The 19,152-nt window shown below is 39.7% G+C and overlaps 1 protein-coding gene across 8 annotated transcripts in view; it reads right to left on the bottom strand.

Annotated features, from left to right (window-relative positions):
* Positions 1-877: 877 nt before the first annotated feature.
* The window catches only part of SEC22A (SEC22 homolog A, vesicle trafficking protein), an 84,541-nt gene continuing 66,266 nt past the window's right edge, over positions 878-19,152 (bottom strand). For 7 of the 8 annotated variants that reach the window (XM_042903840.1, XM_042903842.1, XM_042903845.1 and 4 more), the window contains one exon: positions 8,238-12,205. In XM_042903840.1, coding sequence (XP_042759774.1) covers positions 12,005-12,205 — 201 coding nt within the window. In that variant the 3' untranslated portion in view covers positions 8,238-12,004. Of the gene's footprint in view, positions 965-1,170; positions 1,313-8,237; positions 12,206-19,152 lie in introns of those variants that run through there. The other variant, XR_006193230.1, reaches the window with a different exon arrangement.

Genomic DNA, 19,152 nt, shown 5'->3' with positions numbered 1-19,152 from the left:
GGGGGAGGGGAGGGGGCAGTGGTGGTGGGAAGCCTTACCTGCCTTTCTCAGTTGGCTACCATGCAGGTGGCTCGCCCAGAGATAGTGCCTCAGACTTGGGGGTAATGTGCAGCCCTCGGGTTCAGGGAGGGTGGTGGCTTTGCTTTTCATCTGCAGACCAGAGAAAACGATAGAGCCTAGCTAGCTTCAGCGTCCAAAGGGCAAAGCTAGCAGAAATTTTGTTTTGTCTGGTTTTTGGTTTTTTGGGAGGTGGAAGTGAAATATATTGGAAAAAATTGTATTTGTTATATCCTCTGAGGGTATAAAATGGAAACGGGCTTAAAACTGAAAAATGATATATTATCATAGGGATATATTCAAACAGAATCCTTGGGTCCTGTGCCCACATCTTTTTGTTGCTTCTCAGGGCAGAATTATTCTCACCTCTAACACGAGCTTGAAGGAGGTAGGGCGGCAGCTATATGCCAACTGCAAAATGTTATTTTGATTCCCATCTGCACCACCTCTCACTGGACACTAGCACCGGCCTCCCCTTTTTTCTTTAGTATATGTGCTGCTGAAGTGAGCTCCCCTTTCCACACACCATCTCTCACCCCAATTTGAACACAGCTCTGAGAAGCAAAGTTTACGGACCTAAAACTGCCAGCTCAAGTCTGTCCACGCTTCTGCTGCTCTGTCCTTTGAGTTCTGCATTGCCCCTCTTGCATCTGTTGGGGGGACTGGCTTTCTCCATGGTGGCATTCTCAAGTCTCCGGCCCCTCCATAGCACCCACCAGTGGTGCTAGGTTTTAATTTTGCTTCCAACCTGAGTAACGTGTGCGTGCTGAGTTCCTCCGGTGGTTCCCCCATTGGTTACGGTCTCCTTGGCCTCTCGGGGGCCCATCCCTCCTATCCCAGCAGTGACTGGCGACACCATGCAGTGCTAGCTCTTCATTCCCTCCAAGGGTGTGCACTCTTTTTATTCCTGCTCTTGCAAAAACAGATAGGATTATGATTTCCCATGGAAATTGAAAAGTCTATTTAAATAATTTAACTATTAAACACTTTCACTCGTAATGTGTCCTGGTCTGATTTGTGGCTTGGGCCAAGGGCCTGGTTCCAGTCTGAAGAACAGTGCCCTCGGCCCTTGCTGGGGCACTGGGCAGGGAGCCCCAGAGGGCAGAGACCTACCTTGAGTGGGGAACAGCACGCTGCTATGGGGAGAATGTCGGCAAAGGCCTGCAGTCATTGTGGCAGTCAGGTGAGACAGCACTGGTGACCTTGGCGAGAGTTAGTTCACTGGGCTGAGGAGCAGGTTCCAGAGTGCAGCAGGCTGAGGAATGAGGAGGTGAGAGACACCAGGAATGAAGGGACAAGGGATTTAGGATGGGACCAGAAAAGATGCAGGGTTGAGGGGAAGAGGTTTTAAAACAAGTGAGCCCAACTCATTTCTATGCTAAGGGAAAGAAAGTTGAAAATACAAGAACACAGATCAAAAGGACCCAAGTAGCAGGGAGGTCAGGGAGATGCAGGCTGAAAGTGTACTGATTGGACTTGGGCAGCTAATAACCGTGGCTACCATTTACTGGACACTATGTACCAGACACAGGGATAAGCATTACACAAACTTCATCTCATTTAATCCTCCTGGCCACCACATTTCACTGATGAAAAGATACAGAAAGGTTGAGTTACTTGCCTAAACTCCTACAACTGGTAATTAAGAGAGAAGTTATTCAGAGCAGGCCTGTCTGCTAAGCTCATACAGGTAGCTTCATGCATGCCCCAGGACTCCTCTTACCTCAAGAGGAAAGGAAAGGTGGCAGAAAGGCAGCTCCTGTCGGCCACACCCATCAAATGCAGGGGGCTATATTTGGACTCAGGAAATAAAACCAGAGGGATCTGGTCAAGTGAAAATGAAGGAGCCAGTGAAAAAGACTTCACTGGGTTTATTTCAACAATGGCCACATGGAGACATAGCCATGGCAGTCCTGGTCATAGGCAGGTCCCCTGCTCCAAAGAATTGAATAGCATTAGCAATCCCACTGTCCATGGTAAAGGATGCAATGGTATAGAGCTCATGTTTAACTCTGAGAACTTTTCAGGCTAGGGTACAACAATTAGAAAAGGAAACCAAATGAAAAGGCCAAGCTTTAGGCTGACTGGACTAAGTGAGGGCAAGTCCTCAGGCAGGTCCATGGCACCGGATGTGCGTGCATGCACACCCAACACACAGGACAGCAAAAGAGTGCAACTCATAACCTTCATAAGCCCTTCCCATTCCCATCTCCATTGAACTAATTCCAGAGAATGTATCTGTTTCTCCCTTATAGGTTTATACTTTTGTGCAAAAGCATATCTTTTAGAACGTTAATTAGCAAAACTTATTAGCAAAGACACATGTGTGGTGAGTTTTGAACACCGCTTTAACATCCATTGACAGTGTGCCCGCAGAAGGCAGTATATTATGGGGGCCTGGCAGGCTCAGTCGGTTAAAGATCCAACTTCAGCCCAGGTCATGATCTCACAGTTCCGGAATTCCAGCCCTGCATCAGGCTGTCTGCACTCAGCAGAGTCCGCTTCAGATCCTCTGTCCTCCTCCCTCTCTCTGTCCCTTCCCCCTACCCCCCACCCCACTTGTCCACTGACAGCAAAGACCATTAAAACCAAGACCAGGGGCGCCTGGGTGGCTCAGTCGGTTAAGCGGCCGACTTCGGCTCAGGTCATGATCTTGCGGTCCGTGAGTTCGAGCCCTGCGTCGGGCTCTGTGCTGACAGCTCAGAGCCTGGAGCCTGTTTCAGATTCTGTGTCTCCCTCTCTCTGACCCTCCCCCGTTCATGCTCTGTCTCTCTCTGTCTCAAAAATAAATAAATGTAAAAAAAAAAAAAAAATTAAAAAAAATAAAAATAAAACCAAGACCAGACTTCAGCCAACATGCTGATGATCTGATTTGGGGGTGGGGGAGGGGGATTAGCAATGTTTATGGGAAGGCACAGTCAAGCTTGGTGCACTGAGGGAGCTGAAGCTACATATTCACCAGATATTCCTGTTACTTTAAGACTTTCAAAAACACAAATACATTTACAGAACTTTTCCAAAAGCAGATATCACCTGAGTGTCATACAGTTAAATGATGCCCAGAGCTATAGTTTTTACATGATAAAATGTGCCTATTTTCCATAATGTTGCAAGCTGGCCATGAGTTGCTAATTAGCAGAAAGCGAGCCTCCAGAGCTTGGGAAAGATGCTGAATCCATATCATTTCAGGACAGGAAAGCATTCTTGGGCGCTGGGATGCACAATGCCCAGAAGTAGCGCTGAGCAGATTCTCACTACCACCTGAACAAGAGAGCAGCAGTGGCAGGGACACACACTATGAAAACTCCCCGCTTTTGAATTTGTCTAAATCAAAATAACTCCTCACTGAAGAGAACAAATGATGTACAGGTTGTCTCTAGAAGGAAGGGACTGTAAGTCTGGGCCATGCTGGCCATGGCAAGTATCACCTAGCACAGGGGTCAGGAGGAGAGCTGGAGGGCTTGTGTTTTCTATGGAGGAGGTACAGAGAGGGCACAGCAGACCAGAGAATACCATGCCCTCCACACCCTGCCTTTGGATGAACTTAATCCAAAGTGTATAAAGAGCTTTCCTATACATTTTCTCACTTGTGCTTCCTCCCTGGCCCAGGAGGCAGTGGGAGAAAGACCTGGTGCATGTCCTGAGGCTGCTCTGATCCTCAAGGATAAAAGCTGTGGCACTTCTGTGCCCACAGGCACTTCTGTCCAGTGCACTGATCTGGCTGGGTCCTGATGATCTTGCAGGGATACAGGGCTTGTCACTTCTCAAGGTTGACAGCAGGTGAAATGAGGTCCGCTTACTATAAGTACTATAGCTTTTCTTGGCCACTCAGATTTTCACAAAAGCCCTTTAGTGTTTTTTTTTTCCTGTCTTGGAACAAAAAATATAGTATTTGCTGTCCTCTTCTTGCCTATCTTTCCTTCCCACCTGCAGGGTCATTGCTTCTCAAGACAGACACCAGAACAAAGCCAAGTCAGGCCACTGGAATGGCTGACCTCCAAGGTTCCTTTCTCCTCTAGAATTCTCAGATTCTAAATATTTGTGAGACCCTGTCCAATACTCATGTGCCAGACCACAAATATGACACAAACATAAACACAATCAAGTTAGGGTTTTAAGATTTTAAAGCCAAAGGCAGACAAATAGATGAAAGCATCACATCAAGGGGGATCTTTGGGAAGACCACCTTCAAACCAAAGTTGCAATCAGCCTCTGCTCTGTCCTCCTTCAGACACCACGCCAGCAGAAGTAGCAGCAGCCATACGCATTGCAGTGTGGCCAGAGTCCTTTCCTACCAAGGGCCCTGATCCATACAGTGCTGAGGGCCAGGTGATCAGTCTCGGTTCACAGACCCAGCAGAAGGTCCAGAAGATGGGATGAAGGTAAAACACAAGAAGGAAGAGGATTGTCTAGGGCTGAGGGTAAAGTAGGCACCCTGTCCCAACTGGCTTGCTAGCTTTAAACCTCACCCACACATCTGTTTCTAGTGAACAAAACTGAGCCACCCCCTCACTTGGTGAGCGCATATTCATCCCCAAGGTCCCTTGCCTACTGCTGGTCTATTAGGACTGTGAATTAAAGAATTCTCATTGGAATCCATTAGGGGCCTCATCACTTTTTCTCCCCCTCAGCCAATTTCTAATTTAGACCTGCCTGGAATCTCTGGTTTGTCAGCATCTCTATTTTCCAATTTTGCAAAATTTGCTTCTGTGCTTTGACTTTGTCAGTTAGCTAGAGTGGCACTTCCTGGTTCATGTGGGATTTTTCTGGGGGGTGGGGAGCAGAGGACGGCATTTTGTATCAGACTAATCCTTTAAGAGCCATGTTGCATTTGCACTTTTTAAGAGTGCCCTGAGCATCACATCCCCAGCACCTATATGCTATTTCTATATTATGGTTTAGAGGCTGCTGGCTGCATCCTGCCACCCCTTGCTTCCCATCAATGCACAGACCTCACGCACATGCACACTCGTGGAGGCCCCTACAAAGTAGTGGGCACGAGGGTGGCCACCATTCAAGAGTACCCACTAGATCAGAGCATTCAAAGCAAACAATGATGGGGCCACAGTGCTAGGGCCACATTGGACAACATGACGTTCCCAGAGGCACGTTCCCCTTTTGACAGCACTCCAGTACCTGGGAGACTGTGGGGTCCTGGAAAGCACAGTCTACCATTTCCAGACTGTGTGACAACAAACAACTGATCCTAGTCACTTACCTCAGATGGATATTGTTAGGTTCACATAACCTTCTATACCGAAAGCACCTGATGTACAGCAGCACTTGGCAAGCATGTGTCTCCATTCCCTTCTCCTGTCCTTGAATGCATCCCCACTGCCCTGCCCAGAGATCTGCACACAAGAGCTTGCCAGGGCAGGCAACATGCCTTCTAGACATTTCAACAGGATCCTCTCTTAGCTGCCGATCTCTGAAAAACTTTGTACAATGACTTATATTTAGGGACATTTGCAACATAAAAGACTTATTACCTTGAAAGTAATAGCAACACCAACAAGACGGACCACAACAAGACATACCGTGCTGTCCTAGCACTCAGTGTGCCAGGTGCTGTTCTAAGTACTCTCTATATATGGACTCATTTAATACAGCAACACTTTGCCCAAGGTACTATTATCCCCATTTTACAGATAAGGAAATGGAGGCAGAGAGGTTATGTGACTTGCTGAGGTCACAATGCCAGTAGAAGAGAGCCAGAGAATCTGAGTCCAAGTTCATAATCACTATTCAATATTGTAAATAGTTATGTTCTATTTCTTTTGTTTAGTGTTTTCAGATACAAGAATCACTTAAAGCAGAATTTCCATAAAATTATATCAGAGAACCAATTCTGTCCTTCAATTAGAAAAAGTAAATGTTTGTAACAAATGAATCACCAGTGAAGCTTTAACATTCTATGTTAAGAATCATTAGACTTAATACAAAGATCAGACTGTATAGCTCTTGCCCTAAAACCTAAGGCTCATTTAAGTTTCACCATACCCCTTGCATCCACATGTCCCCATGTCACTGTTCTACATACAGGAATTTCAGGAAACCATTTTGCTCAGTCTTGGATAGCCACATTGCAGAAGTTAGCACTGACCAATCCCTTTTATTAAAAAGGTAATGCAGAGGGGTGCCTGGCTGGCTCAGTCCATAGAGCATGTGACTCTTGATCTCAAGGCCATGAGTTCGAGCCCCATGTTGGGTATAGAGATTACTTATATAAAACTTTTAAAATGTAGATTACTTGGATACACATTCCAACATATATTCCTTATGTATTTCAACATATTTCCATGTTGTCTAGCTTAATATTACATGGTGCTTAAGAGCATGCATGAGTTCTGAGTAAGACTGATCTGGACTGAAATCTTGGTGCCACCAAGATTGGTGGCAAGATTGACTGAGGTCAAGTGACTTAACCTCTTTAGGCCTCGGGTACTCCGTCTATAAACAGAAAGCTTACAGAAAGGCTTTCTGTAAGGATGACATCCTTATTGTACACAGTACCGTTTCCCTCCATGTCAGCTTTGTCTGTTCTCACTGCTGTTAGAACAGTAAAGGCCCAGTGGTTGTCAGTAACATACAAGGAGTATTCTTTCTGAGATTCTGCGGCACAGAAAAATGAACACCAACTTTTGAATCACTTAAGCCTGAATCTCAGGTTTGAATGTAAGTCTGTTTCCTCAAGCGAATATGAGATAGTGCCTTCCATCCCCCAGGCTGCCCTAAGGATTAACCATGTAGGAGGACCTAGCCCTGGCCCACAAAAGGTGCTAAGAATTCTTATCATTAGTCCCAGGCACTGGAAGAATTCCAAGTAGAAGGCCAAATATTGTTGGCAAGGTCATGGAGAGCCGAAGCCTCACAGAAAAGCACTGGCACGAAGGAGGCAAACAATGAAGGCAGAGCTGCAGAGGGCCGCCAGGACCAAATGGGAAACAAAAGTTTGGAGTCCTGTTTCCTACTCTCAGATGGAGCCTGAATATGCTTCCGTTCAGTGACACTTGCACTGCTGTGCTGTGGGATGCAGGGAAAAGGGGCAAATATGAACTGTGGGTGAGGTGGGGCTGAAAATACCATTTGTTACCAAGGAAATAGCAGGAACAATTCATAAGGCTCGGGTACTGATTTCAGGAACTCTTTGAAAATTAAGCCTGTTCTCTCCTGGAGTTTCCTACAGCCTCCAATTGTGCTAAGACTACTTATTATATACGGGCACTGCCAATGCAGAAGAAAACATGTACACACATGTCAACTGCACTCCCTGTTCACAAGCAAGGAGGATACAAGCCACGTGGCTTCCAACCACTGAGTGCATTCAACAGTATGTTCAACACTGTGACTTCATCTTGTGAAATTGAGTAACCCAGAAAACTTGGCCACTCAAAGAAGATGTTACAAGAGTGGCAGCCACAGACACTGCTTCTCTTTGAAAAGTTCACCGCTCAGAAATATGAGCTGAAATATGCTAAAATAAGCCAGCATTCAACAGCAGCCTCAGAACATTGATGAAGATGATCAGACATTTATAACCCTAACCGATAAAGACTAGAAGAGGTAAATTCTCAGCCAACACAGCCTTTACACACAAGCTGATTCATAACCCTTGGAGTTGAAGGTGTTTAACTTTTAAGTAGCATATTACTAAAGCCAATCAAAATTAAAAAATCAGGTTGATTTTACTACAGCATTTCCTTAGAGATGATAAAGTAGGAAAATACAAAGAAGGCTTGACCACAGACAAAGATGGCAGCCCTGAAGAATTACCTATAATTTGTGGTAAAGGTTAAGTGTTCAATTTGATCTGAATGGTGGCTGCCTTTGAAATACACTTGATACTTGAACAATACAAGTTTCCGCTGTGTGGGGCCATTTACATGTGGACTTTTAAGTAGGCTGCATGTCCAACGCCGAGCCCAATGCAGGGCTTGAACTCACAGCCCTGAGATCAAGCTGAGTTGAGATCAAGAGTTGGAACCTCAACCAACTGAGCCACCCAGGCACTCTGACATGTGGACTTTTTTAGAATTACAGTACTATAAATGTATTTTCTCTTCTTTATGATCTTAAGATTTTTACTATAAGAATAGAGTATATAATACATAGAACATATAAAATATGTGTTAATTGACTGCTTATGTTATCAGTAAGGCTTCTGATCAGCTGTAGGCTATTAGAAAAGTAGTTACACATGGATTTTTGACTGCACTGGGGAGGGGTTGGTGCCCCTAACCCCTGCTTTATTCAAGGTCAAGTGCAATTTATTTGTTGTTTTACTATATATTTCATGACAGCGCTTTTAAAATAAACTAAAAGTCTGTTAAAATAACATCACAAGTGTGCACACACACGCACACACATTTTGCTGTGTCTCTTGGAAATCCAACAGCTCAGAGTGGAGCCCCATAGGTTACTTTGTAAAACTTTGGGAATAAAGCCAAGCAACTCCCGTTTTGGTGGGTGGCTAAACTCAACAGGAAGCATTTACATGACACGGAGGTTAAAGCTCATATGACAAACCTGGTCTGTGGAGCCTTGACAAATCCGGACACCGCCTAACAGAAATGGAACCAGTCATTTCTCCAGACTAGATTCCACTGTGAAAAAGACCACATTTAATACAAAATAAATGTGCTAATCCAGGGCAGCACATTAACTTTATATGAATTATAAAATGACAGAATTAGGTAAAGGTCTATGTCTCTAGGCATTTGTCTCAAATGGATTTTCAAGCTTTAACACGTACCTATTTTTAGCTTAGGAGAAGAATTCTTCCTCATGCCAACAAAATCCTCTATTAACCACACTGAAACTCCTTAAATGAACGCCTCTGAAAGCTGGTACAAGTCAAGGATCAAGGCACAATCATTAATATGCAAGCGGCTAAAACCATTGAGGATTTTGTTCATTTTAGCATTTCACAGGACCCCCAAGTGTGAACCTCTTTACCAAAATCCCTCAGGAAGATGTCTTCCCTGAGGAACTGGTATACTCTTACAGACAGAGCTAGCGACGGGAAACTTGTTTCCCTCCTAGCCACGATTTCCAGGGAGTTCAAAAGTCAAATTTCACACTTGGTAACAGCAACATGTTCACCTTCCATTTTCACTGATCTTGTGTTTCTTCCTTTCTGTTCATAGTTACTGCTGTTGTATTTGTCTTTTTTTGGTATGGGGTGCTTCAACTGTTTTTGGGAAATGGGCTAGGTATAAATACATTTCAAATACAGACCAAGCAAATATTGTAAGCAAATATTGTAATTACTTTTGGAACACCTTAATAAAAAAGCAGTATTTCAGAGTCACCTTAATACACACCTATATTTGACACTAGCAGGCCTGAGCTCATTAAGTTCCCAATTCCCTGATTTTACCAAGAACAGATCTATTTCCTGAGTGCAACCCTAGTTATCTTCATCAGTCCCCACTCTGGGGAGGCAGGGCCCCAAGGCTAAGGGATTAGGAGTTGTATGTGCTTAGCTCTGTAACCCTACATAAGTCATTAACATCTGATTACCTCAGTTTCCTCCTTCATAACAAGAGGACAACTAATTCTCAGCCTCCATGACAAAACTCATTATGATTAGATAAATGCGGAACTGCTCTTAGAAGTAACAGTGCGGTATTACTATCATACACATTAGAAGCCTAATGAGCTTAAAAACTTTATACTCACGGTAAAAATTTTTCATTCCAAATTCACAGTTTCTTTGGCAACAACACGAAAGGGCAGAGAAGTTATATAAACACTCAGCGATGCAGATACCAAATAATGAAAAAAAAAGCGTTTCTATACATAAAACATTATTTATACCTGTTTTCAGTTTTTACATTAATATGTAAACATCCCATTATCCAAAAATAGAAAAAAACAAAACAAAAGCAAAAAAACAAATTAAACAGCTGGTGAGTTTTCAAGTGTCTTTGCTGACTGATCCAAAACACTAAACACCATAATTCAATAATTCAATGATAAAGGAAAACCAAAGTGAACCAAACTGGTAAGAGAGCTATTAAGTATCAATATATAGCAAAATCACAATTAACCAGAATGCTCCAACTTCTTGGTTAATTGGCTATTTACAAGAGAACTCCTCTTGTTTTAACAGTTAGTTCAAAAAATCTTTCCACACTGAACCACTTCACTCTCCTGGCTCAAAAGTACAAAATGCCAAACAGTTTTATTTTGATGAGTCAGGATCATGTGGTATATCTTGGGGCAGCTCTCAGAATATATATAATTTCTCTGCAGTTTTGTTAGAGGCAGAAAACTGAAGTGAACTGGAGTTTCCGGTTTTAAATAAATCCCTGACATTACAAGCTTATTGTCTTCCTTTTGCCTCATTCTCCTAAAAAGGGAGTGCAGCAAAAAGCTCTAGCTAGCAAGATTTTACAGTTGCAGGCATGCCTACATATACAGGTTCAAACAAACATGGTAGTTCAACGACTTTACCCCTCCAGACTATTTCTTCTGCTTAATAAATATGCCCAGTAACATGAGTTATATGTAATGGGTCCACTGTTTTCTGGATATCAAATTTTAAATTCGTATTCCTTATGTATTCCTTGTTTGGAATCTTTTCTCTAAAAACAAAAGAAAATCATTAATGAAGATAACTTGCAAAACCAGTAGAGATGTAGATTTTTGCTAATGGAATCAAATTGTGCTTCCTATATTATTAATTCATAACCTCTTGAACAATCTTTATAACGGTATCAAAAAACAAACAAGTTCTCTAAGAAATTAGGTGCAGAACTCCTCAAAGCCATAAAATAATAAGAGTTGCTGGGAGAAGTTACCTTCTGATTCTCTTAGTACAAGTTCAGTGTTCCGGACCCACACCGTTGGTAGCACACAGGAGGATTTTAGGTGGTATACAACACAGAGCTAAGTAATGCAGAATCACAGTGAGAATGTCATTCCCTTTACAATTCTCTTTCATTCTTCTCATAATCCCACAGAGAGAGCCCCATTTTGGTGCTGGGTAACATCTCTCTCACTGCAACACACAGCAGGCTTCTTGGATTCAACACCTTAGCAGACATTAGTATCTAGTTAGAATTTAATAACATTTCTTGTTTTAATTTTATTTTGTTGTTACCCTTTATTCATGGTAAATTGATGCCGGTTTTCCTCTTGGAGTAGAGATTAGTTTGTTTTTACAATATTTTAAAATTTAAAGATAATATTAAGAAATAATACTTATATATAATACTTAAGTGATTGAAGTTTGGGAAACAATGGTTATAATTTAACAAACCACATTTTTAAAAAGTGATTTCAAAAGAAACTACAAACATGGTCTAGAAAGGGAACAAAGGTTACTGTGTTTTCAATACTTGTGATGTTCAAAAGATGCACTCATAACAGCTTTCTCATACATCAAGTGATTTCCAGAGTTTAGATTCAAGCAAAAATATAAGACAAAAAGAACCAATTCCACACCATCCTAGACTTCATAAACTCATGGTACCTTAAATGTGCAAATAATCTGATATTTAGCAAGTTGTTTTAAATATAAACTTTGTGGCATCTTTTTATTTGGGCTATACTCATGCCTCACAAAGGCGAACCCAGGTCATAGAGTTCCCACTCGGTCCTCAGAGCATGTACCACATACATTTTTGATTGAACTCTTCAGAAGGATTCAGGACTGCTGGCCAAGTCTTCCAATGGCATCTGACTGTTCTTCCACTGTCATGGCCCTGGAGAGAGAAGTCTCTTCCTCTGAATAACAATCTCATGGCTAATATGAAGAGTTTGCCTAACAGGTACTGTATGCTCCCAGGCATGCCATGCTGACTTGAAACAAAAAGGATAGCTGGAGAAAAAGAAAGCAGAGCTTCTTGATTGTGGTGAACAGTTTCTTCATCACAGTGGCAGTTAAATATACTCCCTCCTTTTTCCCCAGAAGCCAAGGCAGTATGTCTGAAGGATGGTGTCAGACATCATAATCAGGAGCCTTGCCCTGGGCTTGCCTTAGCCAGATCTGTAGTGTAACAAACGCTCCCACGGTCACGTGAAAGAAAAGCTGCCAGAGGTTGCGCAGTTCATAGAGATACATGTTGCACAGACAGATTAAACCAAAAGTCAAGAAAGATTTGACATTCCGCCAGCCGGTGTAGTAGACAAGTAAATAACACTGTTCAAAATATAAAATGAAAGATGATTAGGGTTACAAGAAAAGAAAGAGATGCTTCTACTATAAAATATTAACAGGCCAGAGAGTAAAATATGAGGGGATTTTTCATCTACAGATAAGATAATGTAACATCTTTAAGACATTCGCTGTGAAAGCTGTACAGCTTGAAAAGAAAACAGATTTTTCCTTTTATGTTTTTCATTTGTCAAAAGATACAACATTTTATATCACATGTAAAATGGAGTTACAAGTGGATAACTCCCTTGCAAACAGCCTGAACACATTCCTCAAGGGGACAGGCAACTCTGAAGCATTCTCAAGGTCTAAGGGGATTCCATCTCTCATGGTCATCCCAGAAAAGTACAAAAAACTCAACCAAACTATAGCAAAATGGACTCTTATATAACCTGAATCTGCATATTAATGAAATCAACAAATACTTACTGATCCCCCATTAAGTGCAAGGAACTAAGCAAGGTAGAGGATCTGAGTGAACGTTTGAGCTAGAATTCATTCAACAGATGCTTATTGAGGTCCTGCTACAAGTTAGGCATTGTTCTCTAGTTTCAAGTAACCAAATAAAGCCCTTGCTCACATGGAGCTTACATTCTAGTGTAGAAAGAAAGATTATATATATATAAGAGATTAGATAGAGGATATAAAATATCAAATAGTTATGCCTTAAAATAAAAGACTGAAAAGGGGACAGAGCATATGATGATTGCTATTTTCGAAAATATAGTAAAGAAACTACTCTCCCAACCCCCAAATCCAGGTATTCACCTTTTCCTGCTTTATTTTTCTCCACAATGTAACTATAAACACACTTTAAAAATATGCTTGTTTTGTTTGTTATCTATATTCATGAGAGGAGAGATTTTTGATTGTCTTGTTCCCTCATTTATCTCCAGTGGCCAGAACAGTGCCTGGCACATAGTAATTGCTCAATAAAAATCTGACTGAATAAACTGTTTTCTAGACGAGATCTAAAATTCACAATCTGTTAAATATAGAATCATATGTGATTACAAAGTCTTAAGAAAGAAGCACAGGTCTTTGTGTGAAATTGTATCCAGGCTTCAGTATAGGAAGGGCTTTAAGGTGTTTGCAACAATGCACAAAGAATATGGAAATGCTCTGTTAAATCTGTTCTTACACAAATCAGGACTTTGCGTTACTTAAAAAGAAGACGGATATCCAAGCAAAATGAACTGGAAGCATTATTTTATTTGAGTGATTTGCATTGTGTAAAAAATGTTGGAAAAATAATTTTTCCTTTTGAAATAATTTTAGTCTTAGAGAAGAGTTGTAAAAACAGTAAGTTCTTGTATAGCCTTCATTCAGCCTGTTCCCTTTAATGGTATCCTCTTGCATAACCACAGTACAGTGATCAAACCAGAAAATTAACACTGATAAAATACTGTAGACTAATCTATAGACTTTATTGGAATTTTGCCAGTTGTCCCACTAGGGCCCTTTTTCTGGTCCAATTCAATCCAGTATTCCCTACTGCATTCAGCTGTCCTATCTCTTCAAATCTGTTATAGCTCTTCAAGTCTTTGTTTTTCATAACCTTGACAATCAAAAGAGTATCAATTATTTTGTAGAAAGTTATTTTGCAGAATGTCCCTTAATTTTATTTTGCCTGATATTGTCTCAAGACTGAACTGAGGATACGTAGTTTGGGCAAGAATACCACAGAGATGATGTGCAATGTATCTTATAATTGGTGATGTTAATTTTGACCTCTTGGTAAGATGGGGTCTAACAGGTTTCTCCACTGTGAAGTTAGTATCTTCCCCTTTGTAATTAATAAGTATATTGTGGGAAGAGAAATATAGACATTCCCAGGTGAAAGACTAAGAGAATTTGGCACTTAAAGAGGAACCCGAAAAGAATGACTTAAGGAAGTTCTCGAAGCAGAAAGGAAACACTAAAAGAAAAAACCCTGGAACACTGGGAAAGAAAAAGCACCGTCAGCAAAAATATAGATAAATGTAATAGGTTCTCCCTCTCCTCCTGAGATTTCTAAATTAGGTTTGATGGCCGAAGTAAAAATTAATAACACTGTCTGATGTGGTTCTAAATGTATGTAGAGGAAATATTCAAGACAAATTATAAATAGACGGGGACAAAGAGACATAAAAGGAGATACAATTTCTGTGTTTCACTTGAACTAGTAAAATGACAACACCAAAAAACTGCTAAGTATGTGTAATGTAATACCTAGAGCAACCATTTACAAGCTATGCAAAGAGATAAACTCAAAACCACTACAGATAAATCAAAATGGAGTTCTACAAAAACATTCACATAACCCACAGGAAGGCAGGAAAAAGAAAACAGAAAAATGAAAAACAGAAAACAAAAAATAAGATGGCAAACTTAAGCCCTAATAGATCAATAATTATATTAAATGTAATGGCCTAAATACAATTAAAAAAACCGAGATTTGCAGAGCAGATTTAGAAACAGTTTTTAATCTGTCTACCAGCCACTCACTTCAAATAATGTAGGCAAGATGAAAGTAAAAAGATGGAGAAGGATATATTATATGCAAACATTAATCAAAAGAAAGCATGAATGGCTGTATTACTATCAGATAAATATAAAATTATTTCAAAAAAGGGCTAGAGCGGGATATATCATCATATATTATATATATTTTTATATTATATAATGATATAACATATAATGATAAATGGATCAATCCACCAAGAAGGCAACAATACTAAATGTGTATGAACCAAACAACAGAGCTACAAAATAGGCAAAGCAAAAACTGATAGAACTGAAATGAGAAATACACCAATTCACAATTATAACTGAAAACTTCAATACTTCTCTCTCAACTGATAGAACTAGATAGAAAATCAACAAGGATACAGAAAAGCTGAATACCATCGACCATCATGATCTACCTGAGAACTATAAAGCATTTACTTAGTTATAGTAGAAAACACATTCTGTTTAAGTGCCCATGGGACATATACCAAGACAGACCATATTCTGAGCCATAGAACAAATTTCAACAAATTTAAAAGAACGAAAGTCACACAGAGTGTTTTCCAACCACAGTGGAATCAAACTAGAAATAAATAATAGAAAAAAACTGAAAAATCTCCAAACTCTTGGAAGCAAAACAAAAGCAAAACAAAATTCTAAATAATCCATAGGTCAAAGAGGAAGCCACAAGGAAAAAATAATTAAAATACATTGAATTAAATGAAAATAAAAATGCAATGTATCAGCCAAATTATGGAAGAACCCAAATATCCATTGACTGATGAATGGATAAAGAAAATGTGGTGTATACATACAGTGGAATATTACTCAGCCATAAAAAAGAATGAAATAAGTCAGAAAGAAACAAATGCCATTTGAGTTCACTCATATATGGAATTAAAAAAAAAAGAAACAGACGAACACAGGGAGGGAAAAGAGAAAAGCTAACCAGGAGAAAGACTCTTACTCTACAGGACAAACTGCAGGTTCTGGAGGGGAAGTGGGTGGGAGGATGTGTTAAACAGGTGATGGGTATTAAAGAGGGTACTTGTGATGAGCACTGAGTGCTGTAAGTGATTAAATCACTAAATTCTACACCTGAAACTAACATTACACTCTGTTAACTGGAATTTAATAAAAACTTGAAAAAAATAAAAATAAAAATTTAAAAAAAACAAAAAATGGAAAAAAGGCAACATATCAAAATTTATGAAACACAGATAATAAAGTGCTCAAAGAGGGAAAGTTATAACACTAAATGTATATATTGCAAAAGAGAAAATTCTCAAATCAATTATTTAAGCTCCCATCTCAAGAACCTAGACAAAGAGCCAAGTAAACCAAAGCAAGCTTGAAGGAGGAAATAATAAAAGAGAAGAAATCAATAAAATCGAATATCGGAAAAAAAACAACAAAACAAAGAGCAGGTTCTTTGAAAAGATCAATGAAATTAACAAGACTGCTAGAGAAAAAGAGAAGATCCAAATTACCAACATGAGGAATGAAACAGAGAATATCACTACAGATCCTACAGACACCAAAAGGATAGTACGGAAATACTATAACCAACTCTACACACATAAATTTGAGAAGATGAAATAGACCACTTCCTCATAAAATACAAACTATCATAATTCATCTAAAAATAATTTGAATAACCCTGTAAGTACTAAGAAAATGGAACTTAATACAGATTATATAGCCACAGTAATCAAAACTATGTGGTACTGGCACAGAGACTGACACAAAGATCAATGAAACAGAATACTAAGCACAGAAGCAGGTTCACACAAATATGCCTGACTGATGATGTTTCACGAAGATGCAAAAGCAATTCAGTGGAGGAAAAAGATAGCTTTTTCAACAAATGGAGCAACTGGCCATTCATCCACAAGCAAAAAAATCCCCATAACTAAAAACACACAAAAAACCCTTGCAATCTAATCATCTAAGTCTCATATTTTATACAACCTTATACCAAATTTAACTAATAATGGATCATGAACTTAAATGTAAAATATAACACTATGAAACTTTCACAAGAAAAGAAAGGAGAAAATCTTCAGAGTCTAGGGGTAGGCAAAGAGTTCTTGAATCAATGGAATTATAATAGTGAGTGGTGACAGACGGTAGCTACACTGCATAGCATGTAAACTTGTTCAACCTCTATGGTGTACACCTGAAACTAATGTAACACTACCCGTCAACTTCTACTTCAGTGAAAAGAAAAAAAAAAAAAGTTCTTAGACCTGAAACCTCAAGCATTTTCCATAAAGGAAAAAACTGATAAAATGAACTTTAGCAAAATTAAAAACTTTTGCTCTGCAAAAGACCTGGCTAAGAGGATGAAAACACAAGGTACAGACTGGGATAAGATACTTGCAAATAACATTTCTGACATGGGACTAATGTCTAGAATATACAAAGAACTCTCAAACTGGATAGTAAAAAACAAACAACCCAATTAGAAAAGAGGCAAAAGACATGAAAAGACATTTTACCCAAGAGGACACACAGATAACAAATAAGTGCAAGAAACCATGTTCAACATCATTAGCCACCAGGGTAAATGCAAGTTAAAATCAATACAAGGGATCACTACACACCGACCAGAATAGCAGTGATAACAACAAATGCTGGAAAGGATGCCGAGAAATGGGAGCATTCACACAATGCTGGAGGGTATGCCACTCTGGAAAACAGTTTGTCTCAATAAAACTAAGCATGCAACTACTCTAAGACCTAGCAACTGCACTCCTCTGCATTTATCTCAGAGAAATGAGCCTTCATCTTCACACAGAAACCTATAAATGAATGCTCACAGCAGATTTATAATAGCCCCAAACTGGAAACAGTCCAGATGTCCTTCAATGGATGAATGATTAAAATAAACTGTGGTGCCACCACACCATACCATTCAGCAACAAAAAGGAACAAAACATTGATATATGCAACAACCTGGAAAAATCTCCAAAGAATTATGAGGAGTAAAAAAATAACAATCACAAAAGGTTACAACCTATATGGTTCCCTTTATAGAACACTGCTTAAAATGAGAAAATTATAGAAATGGAGAACACATTAGTGGTTGCCAGAGATTAAGAGGCCGGAGGGAAGTGGATGTGGCTATAAAAGGGCAACCTAAGGGGTCTTTGTGGTGATAAGAATATTCTACATGTTCACTGTGCTGACACGCACATCCTGGTTGTGATAATGTATTATAGTTGTATAAGCTGGTACTACTAGGGGAAGCCAGGTAAAGATTATATATCTCTCTTACAACAATTATAATGATCTCAAAATAAAAAGTTTAATAAGGAAACCAACTTTATACTCAACGTATTTGTCTGCAACTTACTGTATAAACAACTAACATACACACTATGCGCACACACGTACAAAAAGAGAGTGAGACAGAAGAAGTGCTGCAAAATGTTATTAAGTGGTGGCTCTAAATGTACCAGTCTTTCAGCTTTTCTGGAAGTCTGAAAGTTTTCAAGGTAAAGCACTGAGGGGGAAAAAAGAACAGTCTCTAGTTTCTAGGTCCTTTGATATACTATTTCAAATGTTCCCTAGCAAGATGACTCCTATCTTGTTGAGCTCTGTGCATCCAGAAGTCCCCACAGCCTGGTAGCCATTCAGGTCTGATCTAACGAGGATTAAAAAAAATCCTGACACCAGCAGATGGAGCATGTTATATGGTAACAGATAATCACATGTTTTACTCTGGAAAAAACCAGCATTATTATCACTCTGCTCAGCATATGTGGAAAGCATGCAGCTTCCTGTCTGTCAGTGAGAAGAAAATTGGCTTTCTGCTTTTCTTTTTTAAAGCATGAATTTGTTTAATTTCTCTCCAGTAAAAGAACAGCTGAGCAACAGTGCTCCCCTTAGAACTCTTTTCAGCTATTCTGAAGAATGTGGCAGAGGTGCGCCTCTACGAGCAACACCACTGCTTGGGAGGCCCAAGACTGGAGTTCGAGTCACTAACCATCTATAGGAACATCTGGACCTCACTGAAAAATGGCAATGGTAACTTTAGTGTGGGACGTTCTGTGAGGACTTAATGGTACAAGGAATGTAAAGGGCTTATTGGCACACATAAGAGCTCAATACATTTTGTTATTATTAGTATTTAAAATTATTTCATTAAGGCAAAACAGCCAAAAGTACATTTTACAAGAATTACTCATGAAATTATTTTAAAGTTAACATTTACCTCACATTATTTTAGAATATGAAATAATGCATATAAAGATTATAAAATTGTAATTTTATAGCATAAAAAATTATACAAATATAGAATTTTGCTTATAGACAGCCTAAGATAGTGGAATGAATACAATATTTAAAATCAGAAGATCTAGACTTAAGTCCTGACTCCAGCGCTCACTGGCCATGTGATTTCCAGATAGGACTCAAACTGCCTCAAATTTCTCATC

This window comes from Panthera leo, chromosome C2 (genome assembly GCF_018350215.1).
Source record: "Panthera leo isolate Ple1 chromosome C2, P.leo_Ple1_pat1.1, whole genome shotgun sequence".
NCBI lineage: Eukaryota > Metazoa > Chordata > Mammalia > Carnivora > Felidae > Panthera > Panthera leo.
This window is presented reverse-complemented; position numbering and strand designations above follow the sequence as displayed.